The sequence below is a fragment of the Fusarium musae genome, chromosome 1, assembly GCF_019915245.1.
Source record: "Fusarium musae strain F31 chromosome 1, whole genome shotgun sequence".
Lineage (NCBI taxonomy): Eukaryota > Fungi > Ascomycota > Sordariomycetes > Hypocreales > Nectriaceae > Fusarium > Fusarium musae.
Genome location: NC_058387.1, coordinates 3765562 through 3787193, shown reverse-complemented (window position 1 = coordinate 3787193; position 21632 = coordinate 3765562). Strand labels below are relative to the sequence as shown.

At 47.8% G+C, this 21632-nt stretch overlaps 7 protein-coding genes across 7 annotated transcripts; 4 read left to right on the top strand and 3 right to left on the bottom strand.

The window, feature by feature from the left end:
• Nucleotides 1-1703: 1703 nt before the first annotated feature.
• Nucleotides 1704-2405, top strand: J7337_001143 (uncharacterized protein; the record flags this gene model as incomplete). Its single annotated transcript, XM_044818887.1, has 3 exons — nucleotides 1704-1823; nucleotides 1923-2161; nucleotides 2267-2405. The coding sequence occupies 3 exons, from the start codon at nucleotides 1704-1706 to the stop codon at nucleotides 2403-2405; spliced, it is 498 nt and encodes a 165-aa protein (XP_044686589.1).
• A 413-nt stretch (nucleotides 2406-2818) lies between these two features.
• J7337_001142 (uncharacterized protein) lies at nucleotides 2819-3551 on the top strand (the record flags this gene model as incomplete). Its single annotated transcript, XM_044818886.1, has 2 exons — nucleotides 2819-2852; nucleotides 2902-3551. 2 exons carry the CDS (start codon nucleotides 2819-2821, stop codon nucleotides 3549-3551), a joined length of 684 nt encoding a protein of 227 aa, XP_044686588.1.
• Nucleotides 3552-3831: 280 nt separating this feature from the next.
• RPS15 (ribosomal protein S15) lies at nucleotides 3832-4629 on the bottom strand (the record flags this gene model as incomplete). The annotated part of the gene is made up of 4 exons (XM_044818885.1): nucleotides 3832-3901; nucleotides 3958-4254; nucleotides 4369-4445; nucleotides 4615-4629. 4 exons carry the CDS (start codon nucleotides 4627-4629, stop codon nucleotides 3832-3834), a joined length of 459 nt encoding a protein of 152 aa, XP_044686587.1.
• A 2240-nt stretch (nucleotides 4630-6869) lies between these two features.
• On the top strand, nucleotides 6870-8039 carry J7337_001140 (uncharacterized protein; the record flags this gene model as incomplete). Its single annotated transcript, XM_044818884.1, has 2 exons — nucleotides 6870-7324; nucleotides 7373-8039. 2 exons carry the CDS (start codon nucleotides 6870-6872, stop codon nucleotides 8037-8039), a joined length of 1122 nt encoding a protein of 373 aa, XP_044686586.1.
• A 619-nt stretch (nucleotides 8040-8658) lies between these two features.
• Nucleotides 8659-10270, bottom strand: J7337_001139 (uncharacterized protein; the record flags this gene model as incomplete). The annotated part of the gene is made up of 4 exons (XM_044818883.1): nucleotides 8659-8844; nucleotides 8873-9172; nucleotides 9196-10093; nucleotides 10143-10270. The coding sequence occupies 4 exons, from the start codon at nucleotides 10268-10270 to the stop codon at nucleotides 8659-8661; spliced, it is 1512 nt and encodes a 503-aa protein (XP_044686585.1).
• Nucleotides 10271-13372: 3102 nt separating this feature from the next.
• Nucleotides 13373-14522, bottom strand: J7337_001138 (uncharacterized protein; the record flags this gene model as incomplete). The annotated part of the gene is made up of 2 exons (XM_044818882.1): nucleotides 13373-14409; nucleotides 14477-14522. The coding sequence occupies 2 exons, from the start codon at nucleotides 14520-14522 to the stop codon at nucleotides 13373-13375; spliced, it is 1083 nt and encodes a 360-aa protein (XP_044686584.1).
• Nucleotides 14523-19420: 4898 nt separating this feature from the next.
• TUB1_1 (alpha-tubulin) lies at nucleotides 19421-21132 on the top strand (the record flags this gene model as incomplete). The annotated part of the gene is made up of 5 exons (XM_044818881.1): nucleotides 19421-19432; nucleotides 19606-19664; nucleotides 19735-20045; nucleotides 20100-20603; nucleotides 20657-21132. 5 exons carry the CDS (start codon nucleotides 19421-19423, stop codon nucleotides 21130-21132), a joined length of 1362 nt encoding a protein of 453 aa, XP_044686583.1.
• Between the last annotated feature and the right edge of the window lie 500 nt (nucleotides 21133-21632).

Genomic DNA, 21632 nt, shown 5'->3' with positions numbered 1-21632 from the left:
GCTTCACAACGGCAGTTGTTGTTTGGTGTGTTGGTGAGCTCTTTCTTGAGGTTGGTGCCTACAAGTTCGTCGTCAGAGTTGCCAGCGATGAGCTCTCTAATCCCATAATCAGGACCACGACAACGCCATGCCGGAAATTTTAACTTGAAAGGCTAGATGGGCTAATGGGCTTCATGTTGTCACTGTCTACTGATTAGAGAACGCCAGAAGAGGCACGACACACACTTCGGGGCTAGTCACGTCGATCTTGCTAAACCTTGTGGAAGCTTCAGCCACTTCTGATGAACAGGTTTTGGATTTGTCCTCCCAAGCTTTTAATCATAACTGGGTTCATAAATTCTCTTGTTATAATGTTTTGTGGTATCGGAGAAAGTAATCTAGGCTACTCAGTACTGTTGCTGCGTTCCACTTTGGGAGCCTCGGGTATTTAGAATGCTAGATCTTCGCCATTTACCTGTGACCCTAGGAAGAGCTGGGCTGACTGTATGATGTTGCTCAGGTACGTTTATAGCTTTAAAGTACCTAAGGGAAACGGTATCAAGGTAGACATTCAGAATCTGGAGTTATTAGTAGATTATATTTCGGCGCATCTCGTCCAAGATTGATTGATGCGGAATGAATGCTCAATAACCACCTAAACGCATCAACCACTTGACTACAAAGTGGTATGATAAGTTTCCAGCAAGGCCAATGAGTTGCCAAGAGCTGAGAATATACGGCCAGGAATTTATCACTAACAATGCGCTGATTGAGGCGTATCGCAAAATGCTGTGTTGCTTTGTATGAAACTGATATCGCTCCCGGGTAGGTGATGATCAAGTACCTAGAGAAATTGCGGCGCAAATCGAGGAACCAGCCCTTGTCGCTTACAACGATGGATAAGGTATACACACTGGAATTATAATTCATATGCCGTTTAGTGCTACAGAGTTGTCGGGGTTAGTAAAGCCTGAATATCCTAAGGTTCTTTTGCTCACTCTCTAGTCCTTCAGCGATCTTGAGAATGGAAGTTAGACATTCCATCATGTAATTCGCTGAGGCCCAATAGCCACATGACTGACAGCACCCAATAACCAACATTCATGTCATCGCTGATTGAATATAAGCTCATGTGAAAACACAAGAAGCGACAGGAGAGCAGCATGAATATTTACAAAAAAATGACGAAATTTCTTCTTATATACACACCTATATATAAATATGCAATAGTGTATGACGCCTTATATGTGATATGCTGAAAAATAAGCATTATATTGTGTTATTCTCATTATATGAGACCTTATTGGCTATACCTTGCGTATTGCTGCAGAGACATTTTATCTTTTTAATATAAATATGCAAGCCTTAGGGATTAAGAAAACGTCGAACATAAAATGAAGATGCTGAGATGAACTGATATGAGGCGTTGCTGAGATATATCAAATTACACAAGTCTCTTACTCCGTGCCACTCTGCCACTTAGAAAAGAGGTCATAAGTTTTTTTTATCTCTCTTTGGCAAGTTCTGTTGATTCTGACCCCATGCCACGCTCGCTGTGGAGCAGCCAATGGTAAACACCTATAATTCAATTGGCTAACCACTTAAACTACCTTACGTAAACATCTCGGACCGGCGACAACCTCACTTGTCGGTCTTGGTGCGGCTTCTTCCCACGAGAGCCTCACAATCAATCGCTCAATTGAACGCTGTCCAACCCGCCCAACATGTTTGTTGCACGACAGAGGGTAGCCGGCGTGGCTCGTCAGCTGCAAAGGACGGCGCGAACCTACGCCTCTGACGCCCATGCCCACCACAAAGCCCCAGAAGTCAACGAGTCGTTCAGCGTATGTCAAGTCACACTAGCTTGCACCACGGAGCCCACGCCGATACCAATACCCTTGGATGGCTTCAATTGAAAATAGTATACTGATCACGATCCTTAGACCGGTTCTCTCCTCGCTGTCGGCGGTTTCTTCGGCTCCGTTCTCGTCTACCAATTCGTTCCTCAGGAGGGCGAGCAGTCCTCAATCCTCAGCCTCATCGACAAGTACACTTCCCGTGGAAAAGACTGGGAGGACATCAATGCGCTTCACACAAAGGCCATGGAGCAGGCTGGTTATGACCGAAACCTCTTTGAAAACGGCGGCAACAAGCACCGATTTGTCGATGTTGCCTATCCCGAGTTCGTCCACCTGATACCACTTGCCGTCATTCGATGGGGGCTGCCGCCTTCTCTCCAATAACGGAAAGCAACTTCTGCAAGAACAATTGCTAATCTGAGAAACAGGGCAATGACTTCGTATGCTCCCCGAAACAATGTTGCCGGCCATCTGGCCAACATGGACTATGTCGTTGAGCACTACCGTCAAAAGCATATCCAGGAGGAGGAGCGGAAAGCGGCCAAACTGGCACAGAAGGAGGAATAGTGTTGTAAACTAGCCACGAATCAGACATACCTATGAATTCATTTTCCATTGAGTTATTAAACACAGTTTCCTGCTGAACTAATCCTGCATATTGAAGCGAGTTCGCCCCATGTGCTCTTCAACCGGCCTCCCGCTCCTTCTCAATATCCATTGTCAACACCATTGTCTCGAAGCACCTGCCCTTTCACGGCGCCCAGCTCCTTCCCCAACACTCATCTACCTTGGGCTTAGCATTTCCTAGGTACTTAACCATCATCCCGCGAAGTCGAGTTACGCTTTGCCATCTCTCTTCTAAGCATATAAGGTACCTACTTTCAGCAATAATTCATCGACATCGGTCGCCATCATCATCCGTCTTGGATCCAAACAGTCTTTTTCTAGCACGAAGTTTAAGTCAATAGGAAACTAGCAACATGACGGCCAACCAGAGCGGCCAGAATGATAGTGGTAAGAACAAAACAAACAACCCGTGATAAGATGCTCATACCATTGGCAGAACACATGGTCCAGCAGTCACGTCCCGATGAGCAAGCTCCCGAAGATACAAACCCTGCAAATTTGTCATCAAACCCACCAGAGGGTCCTGTATCGACTAACGAGGGGGAGAGCTCGCCGTCAATGAGTCTTCACGATGTGGACGTCGAAATTCACTTCAATCTTGGAGTTTTTGCCCGCCGTGACCTTACTCAAGGCCACGAGATCATCGGCGCAGAGCGACTAATATTTGCTGTTCCCCGACAGCCTACAGAGGCTTGCCAGCGCAGAGATTTGAAACCAACAGAAGCTGTATGCTTCGACGAGTTCAAACGAGACCACCACTGCAACCCTTCGATCACCAATGCTAAAACCAGTAGTTTGGCTGCCACCATCAACCATGCTTGCCCAGACTGTGCAAATGCAACATTCAGAGTTGCTGAAACTTACGACATTACGGCGACGCTTGTGAAGGATGTTAGAAAGCGCGAGCAGATATTCATTGACTTAGGCCAGGACGGACCACCAAGCTTCGTCTGTCCACTTTGCAAGTCACTTTGCAAAAACACCAGGGAATCTACAAGGAAGCGGCGGAAACGCCGATTCAAAGCCTTTCTCGCAAAATTTAACCCGCGCAACATGTTCAAGACCGCCGAACGATCAAGTGAATGATGTCATAAGAACTTGAGACTGAGGCTTTTCATTTCAGCAGGTTAGCTAGGGTAGGGTAGCAAGGGTTTGTGGGACATGGTGTTTTAGAAGCATCATCACAATTGTCAGGCATCAGCGGTAGTCGAGGATAGTCATCAAGCGGACAATGCTCCTTTATTGTACTAATCATGGTACCCATTGTCATCAGTGTTTTTGATAGATGTTTTGCCCATCTATCAGAACCAGTCCTTTTCGCCCAAAATGTCCATGAATGCAGAAACCACCCGAGACCGCAGCCTTCTTACTTGAGGGGAATGAATCGAGAAGAGTGCGTGGCACCAATACCGGGCCTACCGTGCTTGACAGGCTTGCTGGAGGGAGGGTTAGCCATATTTTCCCTTGTTGGAGGTGGACAGTAGAAACATACTATGAGATAGAGAACTCAGCCAGGTAGTGACCAACCATCTCAGGCTTGATCTCGACCTGGTTGAACTCCTTGCCGGAGTAGATGCCAATGACACTGCCAATCATCTCGGGGACGACAATCATGTCTCGGAGGTGGGTCTTGACGAGGTCGGGCTTCTCGTTGGGCTGAGCCTCCTGCTTAGCCTTTCGGAGCTTCTTGATGAGACCCATGGGGCGGCGCTTCAGGCCACGGTTGATCCTGCGGCGGGCACGAGCGTGGACAACATCGCGAAGCTGGTCGGAGGAGAGGTCGAGGAGCCTGTGGGGTGAAGAAAAAAAAACATCAGCATGGGTTCCGTTCGTTCGGGGGTGCGTCCTCGCAGTTTTTCATCTTCCAGCATCGAGGCGCAGAAATCGTGCAGTGGCAACATACTGATCAAGGTCGATTCCTCGGTAGGAGAACTTTCGGAACGCTCTCTTTCTCTTGAGCTCGGCAGCCTGCTCGGCGTCCTATCATCCGGAAGACAAGTCAGTCAAGCTCTTTTTTTGTGTTCTCTCCATGTCTCCAATATCGTCATCATCATCGTGGGTAGCGGGCGGGAGTCGAGGAAGCCATGTCGGCGGCGGATGTATGTTTTCTATTTCCAGAGGGGAAGGGATATATCGAGAGCACACGTACGTATTCGTCAGCCATGATCGCGGTGTTGTGTTGTTGAATTCGCTGAGCGGAAAACTGATGGCCTGGCTGGGGTCGATTTGAAGGCGGTTGTTGCAACAATCGCTTAGGCGCACAGGGAAAGAGCGATGTAGGGTTCTTGCCCTTCACCCCCTCATCACGTGATTGTTTCAAAACAGATTGTGGGAATTGAGGTACGTACGTACCCTGGTTCCAGCGACGGAAGAAATGAGCTCCGCGATTCCGATATTTTATGGGGATGCGAAGCTCTTATCGTCTATCGGTAGGTAGCGAATTCATGAGACGATGTCCCGAGTCTTTTCACATCGATTAATAGCTTGTAACTACCTACCTAGTACCTAGGTTGATTGTGTAACTTGAGATAGCGGTGACATTCTTATGTGGCCGATTATTGTGTATTAGCGAAGACGTCCAAGTGGAATGTTCTCGACCTTCATGGTACGAAAGCCTATCGCAGCAACAACAGTTATACGAGATAGTGTAATGGCCATCACATTCAAATCCTGTACAATTGGATGCCATGGAAGGATAGTGTAGACTCGAAGAGACCTGTACTTATCTTGATTAGGTACCTACCTACTCCTTGAACTCCCGGCGAGCTTGTTGTTCAGTTGGCACTTGATCTTCAATCATCTAGCCGTATAAGTGGTTGTCCTGGCTGGCTGACAGGCATGTGTTACTGTAACTTTATTGGCAGTTTGCTGTCACCAGCCATGATCTCTCGGCAGCCAGCCGAGCTTCTGAGCAACTCTATTCCCTTTTCCCTCTGCAAATCGTCTGAGAATAGATGCTGATTGGGATAAAAGAAGCGAATAGATCCAGCCAAGACTCGCGGCTCGCCTCCTTCAGCGCATCTTAGGATTATTGATTCTTGTCATATTTTGTGTGGTTTCGTCCTACATTGGCGTGCAACGCCAAGAGTATCAAGTTTACTGGGCGTTGTGCTTTGACAGTCAATTGACATTCATTTGCTTGAACAAGTCAAGGCGGTTTCTCTTCAGTAATGAAAATGTAAAAGTGAGTTGAGAAAGTAGAACGGTGAATTGATCTCATGACTGATAGTTACGGCCAAGACGGAATTTTCTGCCTTTTTATCTAGGGAATGGGATTGGTCGCGGCTTGGTGTGCATGTTCCAAGACTTCCAAGCCGGCGTATTCGGCACAAACCAAGGCGGCCTTCATTTCCCGCGTCAGAGACTCTCAAATGCCCAGAAATTCGATACTCATCAGCCAAGACCGTGGCACTGGGCCAAAAGGCTCGGCTTAGACTGGACGAGCCCACTATGATGAGCATTGGCCCTCGTAAGCTACCCACTGGGCATGGTCATGGTCATTGGGCCCCTCCCTCCCACGCTTCCGCAGTAACCTCTGATGGCTTGCGCGTGTCTTATGATGGAGGCTTGACGATGACATTCAGTATAAACCTATACCTTATTTGAACGACTATCCGTGACGACCATGGGCTGTAGCTACTAAGGGAGAAGCTCACCTCACCTGGAGCTACCTACCTACCTAGCTAGGTGCAGTACTTACTATAGTACCTACTATGGACGACTACGACAATGAGGACAATGCGGGAATGCCCAGAACTCACAGCGGTCAACGTGGACGTGTTTCGGTGCAATCCAGGCCTTGGCGTTTCTCGGCACCCACCCGTGATAAGATTTCGCCAAGCCTTCAAAGGCCTCAGAAGGGGGAACACCAACGCTACTGTGCCCGTCTTCTCGCTGGTGCTGCTCGGCAGGCATGCTATGGACTTGTCTGCTGTCTGCTTTGCTTTGCTTGGCTGGTTCTTGTCGTTTCTTGGGTACGAACCTTTCCTTTCCTTTTATTCATTTGTCACCATTTCTTGTCTTGCTCGTCTGTGTTATATATCTATCCCCATCGGTTCGCTCCTCTGCAATATCTACGCCCGGATGGCCTTCGACATTGCTACAGACGCTGTCCTCAATATTCTTCACGCGCGTCTTCTTGTCTGCAGCTGAGATATAGCCAAGTCTGCCTGAAACCCCACACTGCAGATTGCCTGCCCAGCGAATCTTTCACGCGCCCTGACTATCCAACGAGAACGCAAACTATTGGTCGTATTGCCGGATGGACAAGTGTGACGATCGTCATTGATACGCCGAGTTGACGGCAAGCAGAGCACTCGTGGTGCGGCTTGTAGTCGAATCGGCCTGGCATATAAGCTTAAAGTTGTTTGCAATTAACAGCAACTCCTTGCGGTCACCAAAACCATGTCTTCTTCGATCGAGGATGATGAGTCCACCTCATCTGGGTTATTGTCAATAGCTTCCGCCGAGCCATCATCAACCATCTCTCTATCCGACCCAACGCCTGCTCCGACAACACTTGTGATCGCTCCTAAGCCTACCAATGAAGACGACCTAGACGATGACGGGATATTCCCACCGATGACCACACCTTGGACCGGGCCTGTTGATTGCACATGGACTTTTGATGCAAACAAGGTACCAAGGTCGGGTTCTGATGGCCTCGCAGCAATGCTTGATTTGCAGCCAATTGCTGGAGCGAAGTCATTGTCTTGCTATCCCGATGCCATGTTCGATAAAGGCCTTACAGGGGTTTACAGCCCAGGCACATGCCCTCATGGATGGACCACCGTATCATTGCGCGTTGATACTAGTGAGAATCGGGACGACGAGACAACAACAGCTATTTGCTGCTCATCGTAAGTCATGAGAGAAAGTGTTTAGATGTACCATTCTAATTGCAGTAGGGAATACACTCTGGATGGCAATTTGTGTAAACGCTCGATTTCATCCGTGTTGGCTGTTCCTTACACGTACAACCAGACAGCTCAGACTTATGATGCCGTGTCAGACACACCAACGACTTTGTATGGTGCAACAATTGCTGTTTATACCATAAGGGCCCTGTTCAAAGATAGCGACAAAGATGCACTTGGACTCAAGGATGAGGACGATATCCCAGGTACTGAGCATCATGGCCGATCCTTGTCCCTGGGCGCGCGCATCGGTATTGGTGTTGGTGTAGCGGTTTTCGTTCTGCTTACTATAGGAGCACTTGCCTTTTGGCTTATTCGAAGAGAGCGAAAGAAGACGGAAAAGAGACGAGCACACGAGCTCGGTGCGGTGGGAAGCATGCGCCACACCTCGCCAGGACCAGCAGATAATTTCTACGCCGCTGCGGACGCCAACCATCGACGTGACAGGAGCCGCCAGACCGCAGAGCCACCGCCAGCTTACGAGGCTGCTACGGACTCAAACAGCATGACCGAAAACGATAGTCAGCTAAGCGAGGATACGGCGACACGGGACGAGGAGATCAGGGCGTTGCAAGTCCAGAAAGAGGCGATTCAACGCCGTATAGAAGAGCTGGAGCGTTCTGAGACGCAGTCACAAGAAGACAACCGGCGAGGTTAAGACTAGAATCAGGTGCGAATGATCAAATTCTGGAAGCGAGAAGAGAGCGAGGGATCATGACTTGGACGGGAAACGGCCTACACACCTATGATACCACTTTGCGCGGCCGTAGCATGTTGCTATGGGCTATTTTGCTTTTTAACTACATACACTCATCTTTTAGGAGAAAATATCCGAAAGTCTTTTGGAGTACGGCGGTTGGGTGGGAAAACATCATTAAAACCCATACAGTTTAATATCAAAGTTTCAAATTCTTGGCTCACCAATGCTTATAATAGAAGTTTCCTCCCCCTTTGTTGTGAATTGCAACTGAGTCAGGTGTTGATGCAGACAACCATGTAACAAGAGTCATTTTCTTACTTTTGACAACAGTGTTTGTCTCAAGGGGCTTTATAGAGTAGGTGAAGTGTAGTATGAGACGGACAAAGTACATTGGCTAGATTCATTTATTTATCACAATAATTTCAGACCATGCTGGAAACCATCCAAGCAGCGCACTTACAGACTCCTTCATCGATAGCTAAGAGGCAAGAAAACCTAGAACCTCTCTCTACCCTAAGAGGGTGAGAGAGACTCAGGTAGATTTAGTACAGTTTCAAATAAATTAGTAGGCCTCAGACTAGGCATCTCTAGCGCCTAGTTTGATATCAGAAGTTTCTTGCTCTCTGTGAACAGTTTCCATTGGCAGTATATTGCCAATGTTCACGTGAATAGCCTTGGTGTTGTAGTAAACCCTCCAAGCCTGCCTCGCCGAGTTCTCTACCTGTGCCACTTTGTTTGACTCCGCCGAAAGGAACTCGGAAGTCTGAGTCATTGCTGTTGTTCACCCATACCATGCCAGCCTCGATCCTACGGGCGACGTTGTGAGCCTTGCTGATGTTCTCTGTAGAGAGCGCACTACCCAGGCCACACATCGAATCATTAGCCAATCTCGTTGCTTCGTCCTCGTCTTTGAACTGTAATACCACGGCGCATGGCCCGAAGATCTCCTCTTGGTAAATCCGCATCGACGGCTTAACGTCGACAAAGATGCTTGGGCTGACGAAGGACCCCTTTTTGAACTCGGATGGCATACGGCCATCCAGGATATCTTTTGCCCCATCTTCCTTTCCGAGACTGGCTATCCTCGCACTCTGTGAAAATGCGCTTTGCTGACAAGGGGTCCGAGGTGTGTTTTCTCTTCGAATGGTTGGCCCACAGGATATTTCAGTGTTATTGATTTGAGAGTGTTGAGGAAGCGATCAAAGATTGTGTCCCGAACCAGAATGCGTGTTGTTGCTGTGCAGAGCTCTCCTTGATTAAAAGTCAAGCCAAGATGAGCCCATTGAGCGGCCAAGTCCAAGCTTGAGACTTCGAACACAATCAAAGGAGACTTTCCACCGGTCTCAAGGGTGAGATTCTTCAGGTGGATACTGCCAGGTTTCATGAGCTCTTTTCCTACTCGCGTGCTCCCAGTAAATGAGATTTTAGATGTTTGCTTGTGAGTTACCATGGCGGCACCAACAACGGGGTCTAATCCTTTGATGATATTGACTACACCAGGCAGAAAACCGGCCTCTTTGACCAATACGGCCAGATAGAGGACAGAGAGAGGTGTAACTTCTGACGGCTTTAAGATAACAGTGTTGCCCCAACACGATGCCGGGGCAGGCTTGGTTATAGCCATATTAAGAGGAAAGTTCCAGGGAACCACCAAGCCACATACACCGATTAGTTCTTTAAGTGTATACGCAAGCTTATCAGCACCAGTGTCGATAACTTGCCCAAAGGACTTGTCCGCATGCCCGGCATAGTAGCAGACAATCTTGATGGTATCATCAACGTATCCTTCAAGCGCGATACTGTATGCTTTTCCAGTATTGAGGGATTCGGCACTTGCGAGAGACGTACAATGCTCCTCCATCAGATCAGCTAGACGGAACATGAACTCCCCCCTATCAGTTCCTGACAATCTGCGCCAATCGGGGTGTGAAAAGGCATCAACAGCAGCTTCAGCGGCCTCGCCGAGATCCTTCTCGCTGGCCAAAGCAACCTGGGCTACCTCTTCCTCGGTACTACAGAGACATGTGAGCCTCAAGTGAACTAAGAAACTCCAACACTTACGCAGGGTTCACTACGGCAAGGGTTCTTGCATCTTTAGACTCGACGAATTCATTATTGATAAAGAAACCAACAGGCTGTGCCCATTTATGGTCATTGGGAGCGGAGAGATCAACAAAAACAGGCGCCATCGTGGTTGGTTGTGCAAAGCCAGTACTTGAGTGGTGGTGATACTGATTCGGTATTTGCGATTTGGAGCAATATCACAAGAACTCATCGTGGACCAAGCACCCGGCGGTTTCGGCATGGAGGAGGACTTACATGGGAGAAGGTTACTGGAAGTTGGCGGTGCCCTTGATGATTGTTCAGGGGGTCGAAGACGGAGTTGTCCCTATCAAGTTTACGGTTCAAGATTGCAAAAAGACCTGCAAGGAAGAGCCTGGCTCTTCAGTCAAGTTTGTGACATTCGCAGGCCAGAGCCACGACAGCGTCACTAACTCCGCTCAGGCTGACTATATGTCATGGGTCAACGATTTTTCCAATGGAAAGAAGATGAAGAAGGGCTGTTCCCGGGTGGATATTTGCCCTTTGACAGATGTTTTTCAGCCAGTTGCCATCCAATATATCGCCAACAAGTAATTTGAGAGGAGAGTTGCTGGGTTTTATGGCTACAAAGATTGCTATTTCATTATGTATTTGGTAAGCAGCGTAGTTTTAGTTGGTTTTCTTCATGGGTATAGATTTTGTTAGAGGCAGTTTCGAAGTAATATTATCCTGAACTGTCCAAAGTATCAACTTATTTTAGGGTCAGTAGGTGGGCCACGCATGTCCAATACTATTCAGCATATGTTCTTTTCGTTCAAAAACCACATATATGGATTTGAGATACACGGGGCTATGTCCATTTGATTGAAACTGCGAAGCTGAGAGTGGTTAGATATATAGTCTCGATATCGTAACTAATAATTCTTGCTTCGTATTTCAACTAGTACATAGTAGCTCGCCTCAACAAATAAGGCATGGCAAGTACACGTTTCTGTCTTTTTAACATATTTGGGGATAACAACTTACAAAACAGTACATCGGTTACCGTAACTCTTCGGAAGAGGGTTGGTCTTTAGACTACCTCTCCGGAATACGTGATGAAATTGGTGAAGCAACTCTACCTCAAAGCCTCAGACCCGTGTGATTCCATTGGCTGATTCTGATCAGGTTGACATTTCCACTAAATACCTGAAGGGTCTGGAGGCTAGGGGAGGAGAGAAAACTCAGGACCTTGACCCTAAGCGATGAAAATAGTAGGTAAATTTAGCCTAAGATCAGGGGACTCTTTGCCAAGTTTATTTTGATATACTATTCGGCGTTTTCTTGCCCCCCTGAGGGGAGAGGGTATGAATGAGGAGAAAGAGGTGGCTTTAATATGCCGACGGTGCATTCTTGCTACGGAGTTCTCCATTGCGCTCCAAGATCTTATCACCGTAGTTAGCCTGGGACGATCACGAAGCAACTAACCGCGGCTAGGGACGATGGGGAATACCCCAGTAAACCAGATAGTTACCACTCCTCTATTGTATAAGATAGAACTCTTGACTACTAGATTTGAATGAATGCACATAGCTATTGTTGAGTGCGATACAGCAGAAAGGTGAAACTCTTTCCGGTCATCTTATCAAAGCGTGAACTATCCCCTCACTTCATCGAGTCATGTCTTTAGACTCGGTCACTCAATTTACTTCCAGTGACCTGGAGAAGGCCATGGATCATGACAGGCCAGCGTTTTCCCACCGAGCTTCCCACTGACACCTAACGGTGCCAAGTGCTATTGGACTGAGAACTTCCCTATCAGCTTGGATAACCGTTTTGCGTCAGCTCTACTAGAAGAGATCGACATTACGATCATCGGTTCTGGCATTACCGGCGCTGCAGCTGCATATAGAATTTCTTAGAAATAGCCTGAACTGCGCGTAGCTATCTTTAAAGCTTGCAGTCTCTGCTCTGGCGTGACAGGTTGTAATAGTGGCTATATTAGTTGTCTAGAAGTCTATTACTTTGAGAGCTGGTAATGACCTTTGGTACTGATGATGCCCTCTGTACAAGAACGATGGTCTTTAGAAATAGAGATATGATAATTGAGTGTATTTCTTAGCTTGATGCTGTAGAAAAGGTTGATCTTTGTCTTAATGGCACTATAGTCATTCATTTTTTGTAAGCTAAGAGTAATGTCAAAAGTTTAAGGATAACCTGGATTTCGCCTGTAAGTAAGGTTATGAGGAGGAGTACGGCATTTCAAGCCTAGAGTAAATCTTGCAGGTATGAGAGCACAACCTATCGCTCGACCCTTGATGTCTACCCCAGCTTATACATTCTTCTATAGCAGAAAGTCCCCATTACCCCTGAAGTGGCTCATTATGGTGCCTCCGCCTAGCCTGACCCTACGGTCTTCTTGCTATACCTCTTCTTCTTGCTGTGCCTCTTCTTGAAGCTATCTTCGGTGCCAAAAGAGGGAATTTTCTTCTGATAGAGGAGGTTTTCTTCAATCTTCATAAAGGGGATATTTCATGACTAACCTCCGGGGGGGGGGGCCTCCTTAAGCGGAGGGCAACCCAATCCGTCGCCTACTGGGCGGCTCCAGAAGGATCTTCTTCAGGCTAACCTCGCTGAGGCTTAGTACTTTGACCTCTGTCTCTTGCCCTGATTTTGCAAATAGCTTCACTTTTAGGAAAGACCCTGTAGGTCATTGATAGACCAATGGCCGGTCTGATCGACTAAATCTAACCAATGGCCGAAGAGCAGATTCCTTAGCAAACCTTAATGCCCTCACTTTAGAGAGGCAAAGCCAGAAGGTCCCCTTCTCACTACGTTCAAAAGTCACCCTTCAGTGCGACTTTGCCTAACAATGATATGCCAGTTCAAGCATTGCTTCGCAGTTGTACATGCATTTTGCTGCTGGCTCTAAAGTTCTTAAATAAGTCTGACCTCATGATTGTGCCCTTTAAATAGAAATTTAGGCAATATCGGAGGCAAAGGAAGATTTTTGTATCATCGCAAAAGCACCATGTGTGGTTATCAATTAGGTGTGAAGCCTCGCAAACTCTATCAAAATACCACTAGTTTCCTGAGAGCCTATCTTGAACTTCATGCTAACTATACTATGTTATCCATGATCTCGAGGTCTATTGGGTCTTTAAGTCGTGATGCCAAATCGAAATAAGTAGTAGGAACTCGGGGGTCCGTTGGTTCACCAAGGAATTTCTCACAAAAAGCCTTGCAACTCAGAAAGATGCGCGCCATACCTAAATTACCTTTATTAGCAAAGAAGTCTTTCCAGTTACTGGACTACTGGACCTACCATGTCCGTGATATCCACCGGCCAGATATTGGCCAGGCTTGCCTGGAAGTTCCCCCAAGAACGGAAGAAGATCCTTGCTCAGGCCCATGATGCCACTCCAAGAGAATGCCACGGCACCTTCAGAGCTAGTCCCTGAAGATGCCCTGGACTCTTCCCAGTCTCTGAATATTTTAACTGGTGCATTCAAAATGTAGGACTCGACTTCAGACACGATATGACGGTCATCGCAGTCACCGAAGCCACCTGAGAGACCCTTGGGATGAGCAACCTCGCCACCACCCCAAATCAGGTACTTTTCGGGACCTGGTCTCTGGATGAGATAGTCGTAGTCGTCATTGGATATGAAAGCAAAAGATGTTGTCAAAGGCTGGTCCATATAAGCCGGTGGGGGAGTGATGGCGGAAACATGACCTTTAAGGGGAATAATCCGCCCATCAAGCTCAGGCAGGAGATACGAAGCATAGCCGTTGGTTGCATGGATGACCTTATTTGCCATCACAAACCCTCTGGGTGTTGAGACCTTCCAAGGTCCTGAGGTGTCGGGAGATACACTTGTGACAGGGGTATTGGTGTGAAGACTTAGTCCCAAGTTGAGCCCCTTGCGTAAAACAGCAATTGCGAGTTTATATGGCCACAGACTGGCAGCTGGGAAAGTGATTGCTCCAGAGCAACACTTGACCCGTAGAGTCTCCTCAGCTTCTGCTCTGCTGAGTACCTTGATATCGGAGACATCGCCGCCAGATTCTTTGAAGCCATTGTACGATGCCAACCCGGTTTTCCAGGACTCTGGGGTCAGGTATACGTCGGCTGAACGATACTGCACCAGATCAACTTCCGCAGCCAGATTATTCTCTTGGATGAAATTCGCGGTTTCTTGATAGTTGGCGGCTTCAAATTCGCACTGAGCCTTTGCAACATCAGTATCATGTAAGATAGAGTACGATGTGAAGCCACGGTAACAATCGGGCTTTATATGGCCGCCTAAGCAAAGGAAAGGTAAGTAACACACGGCGATAGTTCATTAATCTGTGCGAAGCATCTCACTCACCATTCCTCCCAGTAGCACCGCTCGCTGCGTTGCGGGCTTCCAACATGACGACAGACTTTGGCCTGTTTGGTGAGTTGGACCTGAGCAACTGGTGGGCGATGAAAGCACCAGACAACCCGGAGCCGATGATAACAAGATCAGCAGAGGACGGAAATTCAGCACTGAAGTTATGATTCCAGTCAGTTCGGTTTTGATAGAAGCACAAATCTTTCCCATCTGCTCACTAGCAAGACCAAGTCCCAAAGAGTGTAAAGCTAGTAGGGGCTATTCATAGGCTACTGCTTACGATTGGTAGTTACTGATCATTGGGTCTGGCTCGCTCTGCCAGAAGGATTTAGTCGGGCTATCGACTGGCAGAGACGCCAGATAACCAGTAGGTGACTGCATGAGGCTGGGTTGGTCTGAACTACCCCGGAAGTGACCAGTGAATCGAGGTGCTGAGAGAAATGATATTGAGCCCCTGAGACAGTATTATTGTTGAGCAGTTGCGAATGATATTGTACTGTTGTTAATAGATAGTCGTCTTCCATCTAGGCTACAAGGTGGTGATATCGTGCCGCAAACCGATGCCGAGATTCTGATGGATACTTCGTAGACTCGCGAATGCGCAGAGGGGCTACCAAAAACCCCCCCCCCGACGGCCTATTTATGCGTATCTTGTTCTCAACGGCCAAGACTAGCGCATATCTTGGTTGAAGCTAGTTAGCTATCTAACTTAGGCTATCTCCTAATGGATCCAATGAATGATTACCCCGCGATCAAATACAGCTAAGCCAGGGTTAGTTGATACCTGGAAGATAACTCTATCGGGGGTATGTCTATCTATTGCGATTGGTTAACACTGTTCTTGATCTTGTCGTCTCTAAGTTAGATGATATATAATATATTCAATGGCACTTGGGAATTCTGTTCTCTGGTCAGAGGGACACACTCCTCCCGAGCCTTTCTCCATTCTATCACATGTCTCTCTTGACTTTTCTTTATCTTGGATAAATCTCCCAACACTTTCAACTTGAATTGAAAGCTGATAACTCGACATGGCATCTATACTTGATAGAGACCCTGATGCCGACAAGAAGATGGATACTCGCAACTCCATCGCTTCAGACTTTGCTGAAGATGCAGTTGTTCACGACTTTGGTTATTGCCCCTCATTCGCCAGAGTGCTTCGGTCTCTGGGCGCCATGTCACTCACAATGGCAGTGGCCTCGTAAGTTACCAAATTACCTCTACTTCATACTCGAGATGCTCGCGGCCAAGGTCAGTTCCAAGTACCTATTCACTAAAGGCTAACAATAGTTATTGACCCTTGTGCGGAATCTTCATCGCTGTCCCTTATCGAATTATCTATCGCGGCTATTGGGGACTAAACTTGGTATGAACATCGCTGATGCAAACTATTCTGTAACTCAGACAATGAGGACTCTGCGCTGACCATAAATGTCCAGGGGCCGGTTTATCCCTTCACTCCTTTTTCTCCCATGGGCATAGCTAACCTTATGAGTGACCTTACAAGCATTGCCAGTTTTGCTTGGGAATCATCCAGCTCAATCTGCACCATCATCGGCCTCTTCACCGGCTGGATACTGTCCAATCCTATCATCTTTATGGTCGCCATAGCTACCTGCGCTGCATGGTTTTTCACGGCATCTATTAGAATGGATAAGGCCAGCCTTGTTTTCATCACCTTGGGTACGCTTCCAAGCCGTTACCCTTTTATCTCATGCATTATCATTTTAATTAACCTAGAGTGACCACAACCCTTCTTCTCGTTTCCTCGGTCTGTTTTATCATTAGACTTCCCGTTATCCAAAAGACACGGGGTATTCCTTTTACTTCTGTCGGTACCGTCTTTAGAGAGTACACCAACTACAGTAACTGGGACAAGCCTGTTTCTGTTCCGTTTACCTTATTTTATGCCGCATGGGTCTTTACTGGCTGGAATGCACCGTCAGCCGTGGCAGAGGAGACTCACAATACACGAATAGTGGCACCTCATTCCATTATCAACGTGCATTGTCTACAAGCAGGCATAGGTATGCTATTCTGCATCTTGTTAGCTTCTGTATTACCGACATGGAAGCAGCAGTATCTGGCCCTACGTAAGTCCCTCATTTCACCAGTACCATGTTCTGCCTAGCAGCACGAGACCTTACCCATCTGTGCAAACACTAACCAGCTCCTGTTAGCAGCTACGCTGCGTTTATCCTCATAATTGAGCGCTGAGGTCTCAAGGCCGCGGGAGCTTTCCTTCTGATCATATTCCTAAACACTTCCATCTGTGGCGCGGCCGTTTTGGTCATAATATCTTATCAGACAGCTGCCTTTGCACGGGATAGGGGGATGCTCTTCAACGATAAACTCTCATACGTCTTACCCCAGAGTAATATGCCAATTTATATAACGATGTTTCTCACGGTTAGCGGCATGCTTATGCTATATCTAGGACTTTCTCCTATTACTTCCGAGACCATCTACTCCCTCGCTATTATTGCGGTTATGGTATTATACACTACCTATGATATTCAGAATCTTCAATAACAGACAGTCGGTTCCGGGCCTGTGGAATATGGGCCGACTTAGCAAAACTGTCCATGTCCTGGGTTTCTTCACGGCCGTCTACATGTAAAAAATAGAATGCTTCCCTCCTCAGGCAGATTAGACTGGATCGACGCTGCACTATAATTAGGCCGTATTCTTGGTTGCCGTTTTCCTCTCTGCCCTCCTGCGGTTTTCACATGGCTCCTGTCATTACAAGGGGGTTAACCAAGAAATGCTGAAGTCTTGGAGAGAGCGCGAGCATGACCGCGGTTTGAGCCAGGAAGGTTTTGGGCGAATCGCGTAGCGAAACATACATCGAGGGAGTGAATTCTTTGGTATTTTCATTGTGAAAGATTAGCATCTCGTTTTCTGTCAGTCGACTCTGTTGCCTATTCCGCTGCTAGCTATCCAGCTTCCAGTGTATCAATATTTGTAATTACCCCTTCTCTGGCTATTTCAATCATATACCAGCTCCAGGTTGTCCTTCGCAGCAAGCTCGAGACAGCCACACGGGAATGCCGAACTCAAGCAATGGCTCTGCAGTAAGTTCTTCTGCTTAGTTGTGTCTTGCTGAAGCAGATTGGTCGAAGCTATGGCACGAATGATATGAAAATTTGCTTCACGAGTGCTTGGCAGGCTCTGAGATGTGCATGACGTTGGATACTTTTCAAGGGCAATATGTCTGTGTAGCCATTGCCTTTAGTGCTCGTTATCACGGGCTCTTTGGGGCTTTTTATGCATCATAGGTCGAGCGAAGTTGTCATCTCCATGAGATACAAAATGGATCTTATCGGCCTTCTTACTCCTTGTATGACTGTCCATTCCGACTAGGGAATATTCTCAGGATACGGCAGCGCCTACATCAGTACCTAATGGGTTCATATATATGGATAAACAATGGTAGAGTCGTTGTCGAACGATATTGATATAAAAGGGTTGATCATAAGCCTTAATCTCTTGAGTGGTAACGCCATCACAAGAACAAAGTGTATAGAGTGTATAGGGGAGGTAAGAAAGCCCAAAGAACCACTATAAAGATTACTGGCAGTAAATTTATACTAAATTTAGCTATAAGTTTTCTTACTTTTAGAATACACATTCTGAGGGTTTTCCTTCCCGATGGCCGACGATCTAAGTATAGTTCCATAGCACACCACTCACGAACAAGACTTCTGGAGTCAAGGAGGATTGGCACATGGGTGCCTTAATGGACTTTCCCCCGAAATATTGGATGAGAACCAATGCACTGGCGATATGTACTCTCTAGTAGGGTGTTGTCTGCAGTCAGCGAGTCTCATTGTACTGGTAGCTTTCGTCACCGGTATAGTTCTTCGGTGTCACTGCAAATTCTGCCCCGAGCTTGACATGCTGGTGCCTTGCCGCATTCCTATATCTGGTAGCCTAGAGCGATGATTTCAGGCACCGAAATTAATACACGCCTCGGCTAGAAGTCATTGAAGTTGTGACCAGGCTGGACAAGGCAGGAAACAAGAAATGTCCACGAGCGGCGACTCTATATGCAATGGTAGCTGTAAAGAGGCCAGCGAGGGGAGGGAAGAAAACACAGGATCTTGATCCTATATGACAAAAGGATTTAGGTAATTTAGCATAGATTTAGCATAAGTTTGGGATACCTTTACTGAGTTTATTTTGATATCCTATACAAAGGCCTGATGTTTTCTTTCGCCCCAAGGGCCATGAAGAAGATCGAGATATACGGAGTAGTTAGTTACATTAAAATACAGGCATAGACAGCTAAGTGTTTTTAGTTCGATACTCTCCCCGACTCTCCAATTGGAATCGACATGTCGCAATTATGTGCGGATAGCTAAAAGCTAAAAGGCTACGGATACTGTTGTAAGTGATGACAAGGATGCTAACTACTAACCTAGATGGAAGCCTTGAGAGTGAATACACTGCAGCTGTTCAAAAGGTACGGAGTACCTTACCTATCAACTCTCTCTCTCCCTGACCTATCACTGAATCTAATGCCAACAAACCATTCCTGGCCCCTGGGTGAGCAGATCCCACCTGAATGCCCCTTGCAAGCGCAGTTCTCCCACTGTCAAGGGTCCCCAGGCTTCCCTGTCAATTGGCGGTGAGAGTCACCTCAGGTACGTGCTGGCACTGCCAAAATCTGCCTGTTGCACATGTACCTCCAGATAGCTCTGGCGGGCCGAGCAATGTTTGTTGACGACCCCGCCACCAATTGGATGTCCCACTGCACCAGCGCACCCACAGATTGGAACTCCAAACACCCACCCCGAAAACCATCACCACCTCAGGCCCCATCTTCCCCTTCCCCCTTCAAGCGCTGCGCGCGTACAGTATTTCTCTCCCCGTCTTTTTCCTCCCCCGACTTCAATCCTCTCGTCGTAGCTTCTTTAGCTTCATCCAGACAAAATGAAGGGCGAGGTATGTCTACAATTATGCTGCAACCCGTCTCTCCGTTGCAGTGCATTGCTTCGCTCTGCTCGAGATACCCTTTGTGTGTTCCACTTGGTGTTGGAGCTGAGCAGCTGGGGCGCCCCCTTATTATCCGTTGAAGCTGCCATTCGACCTCGCGATGCTGATTCTCTGCTATCCAGATTCTTCACCTCCACCTGGGCCAGGCTGGTACCCAGCTCGGTAACTCTGCTTGGGAGCTGTACGTTGTCTCCCTGGACTGTCAAATAACGCCACCCTCACGAAAATGAAGCTGACTGGCATCTGAATAGCTACCTTCTCGAGCACGGTCTCGGCCCCGATGGTCGCCCCGACCCCAATGCTCCCGATATTGGTGACCCTGGCTCTTTCGAGACATTCTTCACTGAGACGAGCAGCGGCAAGCATGTTCCTCGATCTCTCTTCGTCGACCTCGACCCCTCTCCCATTGACGAGATCCGAACTGGCGAATACCGTAACCTTTTCCACCCCGAGTTGTTGATCAGCGGCAAGGAGGATGCCGCCAACAACTATGCTCGTGGTCATTACACCATTGGCAAGGAGATGGTTGACAATGTCATTGACCGCATTCGTCGTGTCGCCGGTGAGCTCTTTCGACGCCTTTGTACTTGCACTCAACGCTAACCGCACAATTCAGACAACTGCCAGTCTCTTCAGGGTTTCCTGATCTTCCACTCCTTCGGTGGTGGTACCGGTTCTGGTTTCGGTGCTCTTCTCCTCGAGCGTCTCTCTACCGAGTACGGCAAGAAGTCTAAGCTCGAGTTCGCCGTCTACCCTGCTCCCCGAACCTCAACTGCCGTTGTTGAACCTTACAACGCTGTTCTCTCTACCCACAGCACTATTGAGAACTCTGACTGTACTTTCCTCGTCGATAACGAGGCTGTTTACGACATTTGCCGTCGCAACCTCGATATCCCCCGACCCTCGTACGAGCACCTGAACCGTCTCATTGCCCAGGTTGTCAGCTCCATCACATCCTCTCTCCGATTTGACGGCGCTCTCAACGTCGATCTCAACGAGTTCCAGACCAACTTGGTTCCCTATCCTCGAATTCACTACCCTCTCATCAGCTACGCCCCTGTCATCTCCTCTGCCAAGAGTGAGCACGAGAGCTTCAAGGTCCAAGAGCTTACCTTCCAGTGTAAGTACTGCTCATGTTATAAGCGCATCCTCCAAGATACTGACTCCCCACAGGCTTCGAGCCCAACAACCAGATGGTTGTCTGCGATCCCCGAAACGGCAAGTACATGGCTGTCGCTCTTCTGTACCGCGGTGATGTCGTTCCCCGCGACTGCAACGCCGCCATCGCTGCCCTCAAGGCCAAGGCCTCATTCAACTTGGTCGAGTGGTGCCCCACTGGTTTCAAGCTCGGCATCAACTACCAGAAGCCCATGGCTGTCCCCGCCGCTCCTGAGGCTGGAGGCCTTGCCCCCGTCAAGCGATCCGTCTCTATGCTTTCCAACACCACCGCCATCGCTGAGGCTTGGTCCCGGCTCGACTACAAGTTCGATCTCATGCACAGCAAGCGTGCTTTCGTCCACTGGTACGTTGGTGAGGGTATGGAGGAAGGAGAGTTCACCGAGGCCAGAGAGGATCTCGCTGCTCTGGAGAAGGATTATGAGGAGGTTGCTGCCGACTCCTTTGAGCCTGAAGAGGAGCTCGAGTACTAGACGATCAAACAAGGCGAGTTTGTGTAATCTCTTTCGACTTCTTTGACGACATGTTTTAAGCGATGGCTCGGACAGGGCTCACGCCCGCGAAGCAATGTACAGAAAAGAGTTGTGGAGGAAGTTGTTTAAGATTCCCGAGATTTTTGAGGTGGCAAACATCAGTGGGTAAAGATGTTGGTCACCAAGCGCCAGAGTTTGGCTCAGGGTACCCCGTTAGTACATGGTCTTGAATGTTGGTGCCAGGCCCTCATAGACGAGACTATCCCTCGACGCAAGCTTGGTGCCTTTGTTAGCAGGCACGTAAAATTGATGATATATCCATTTTCATTAAAATAGTTTTGTTCACGGCCTTGTGTAATGTCGTTGATATGAGGACCACTCCTATACCACACCAACGTTCTGGGCTAGCTCCAACGAAGTCGTCGTGATGTAACCATGATTTGTAGGTAAGATTCCATTTTAGAATTCTGAATCTTGACACAAAAACTACAAAGGAACGT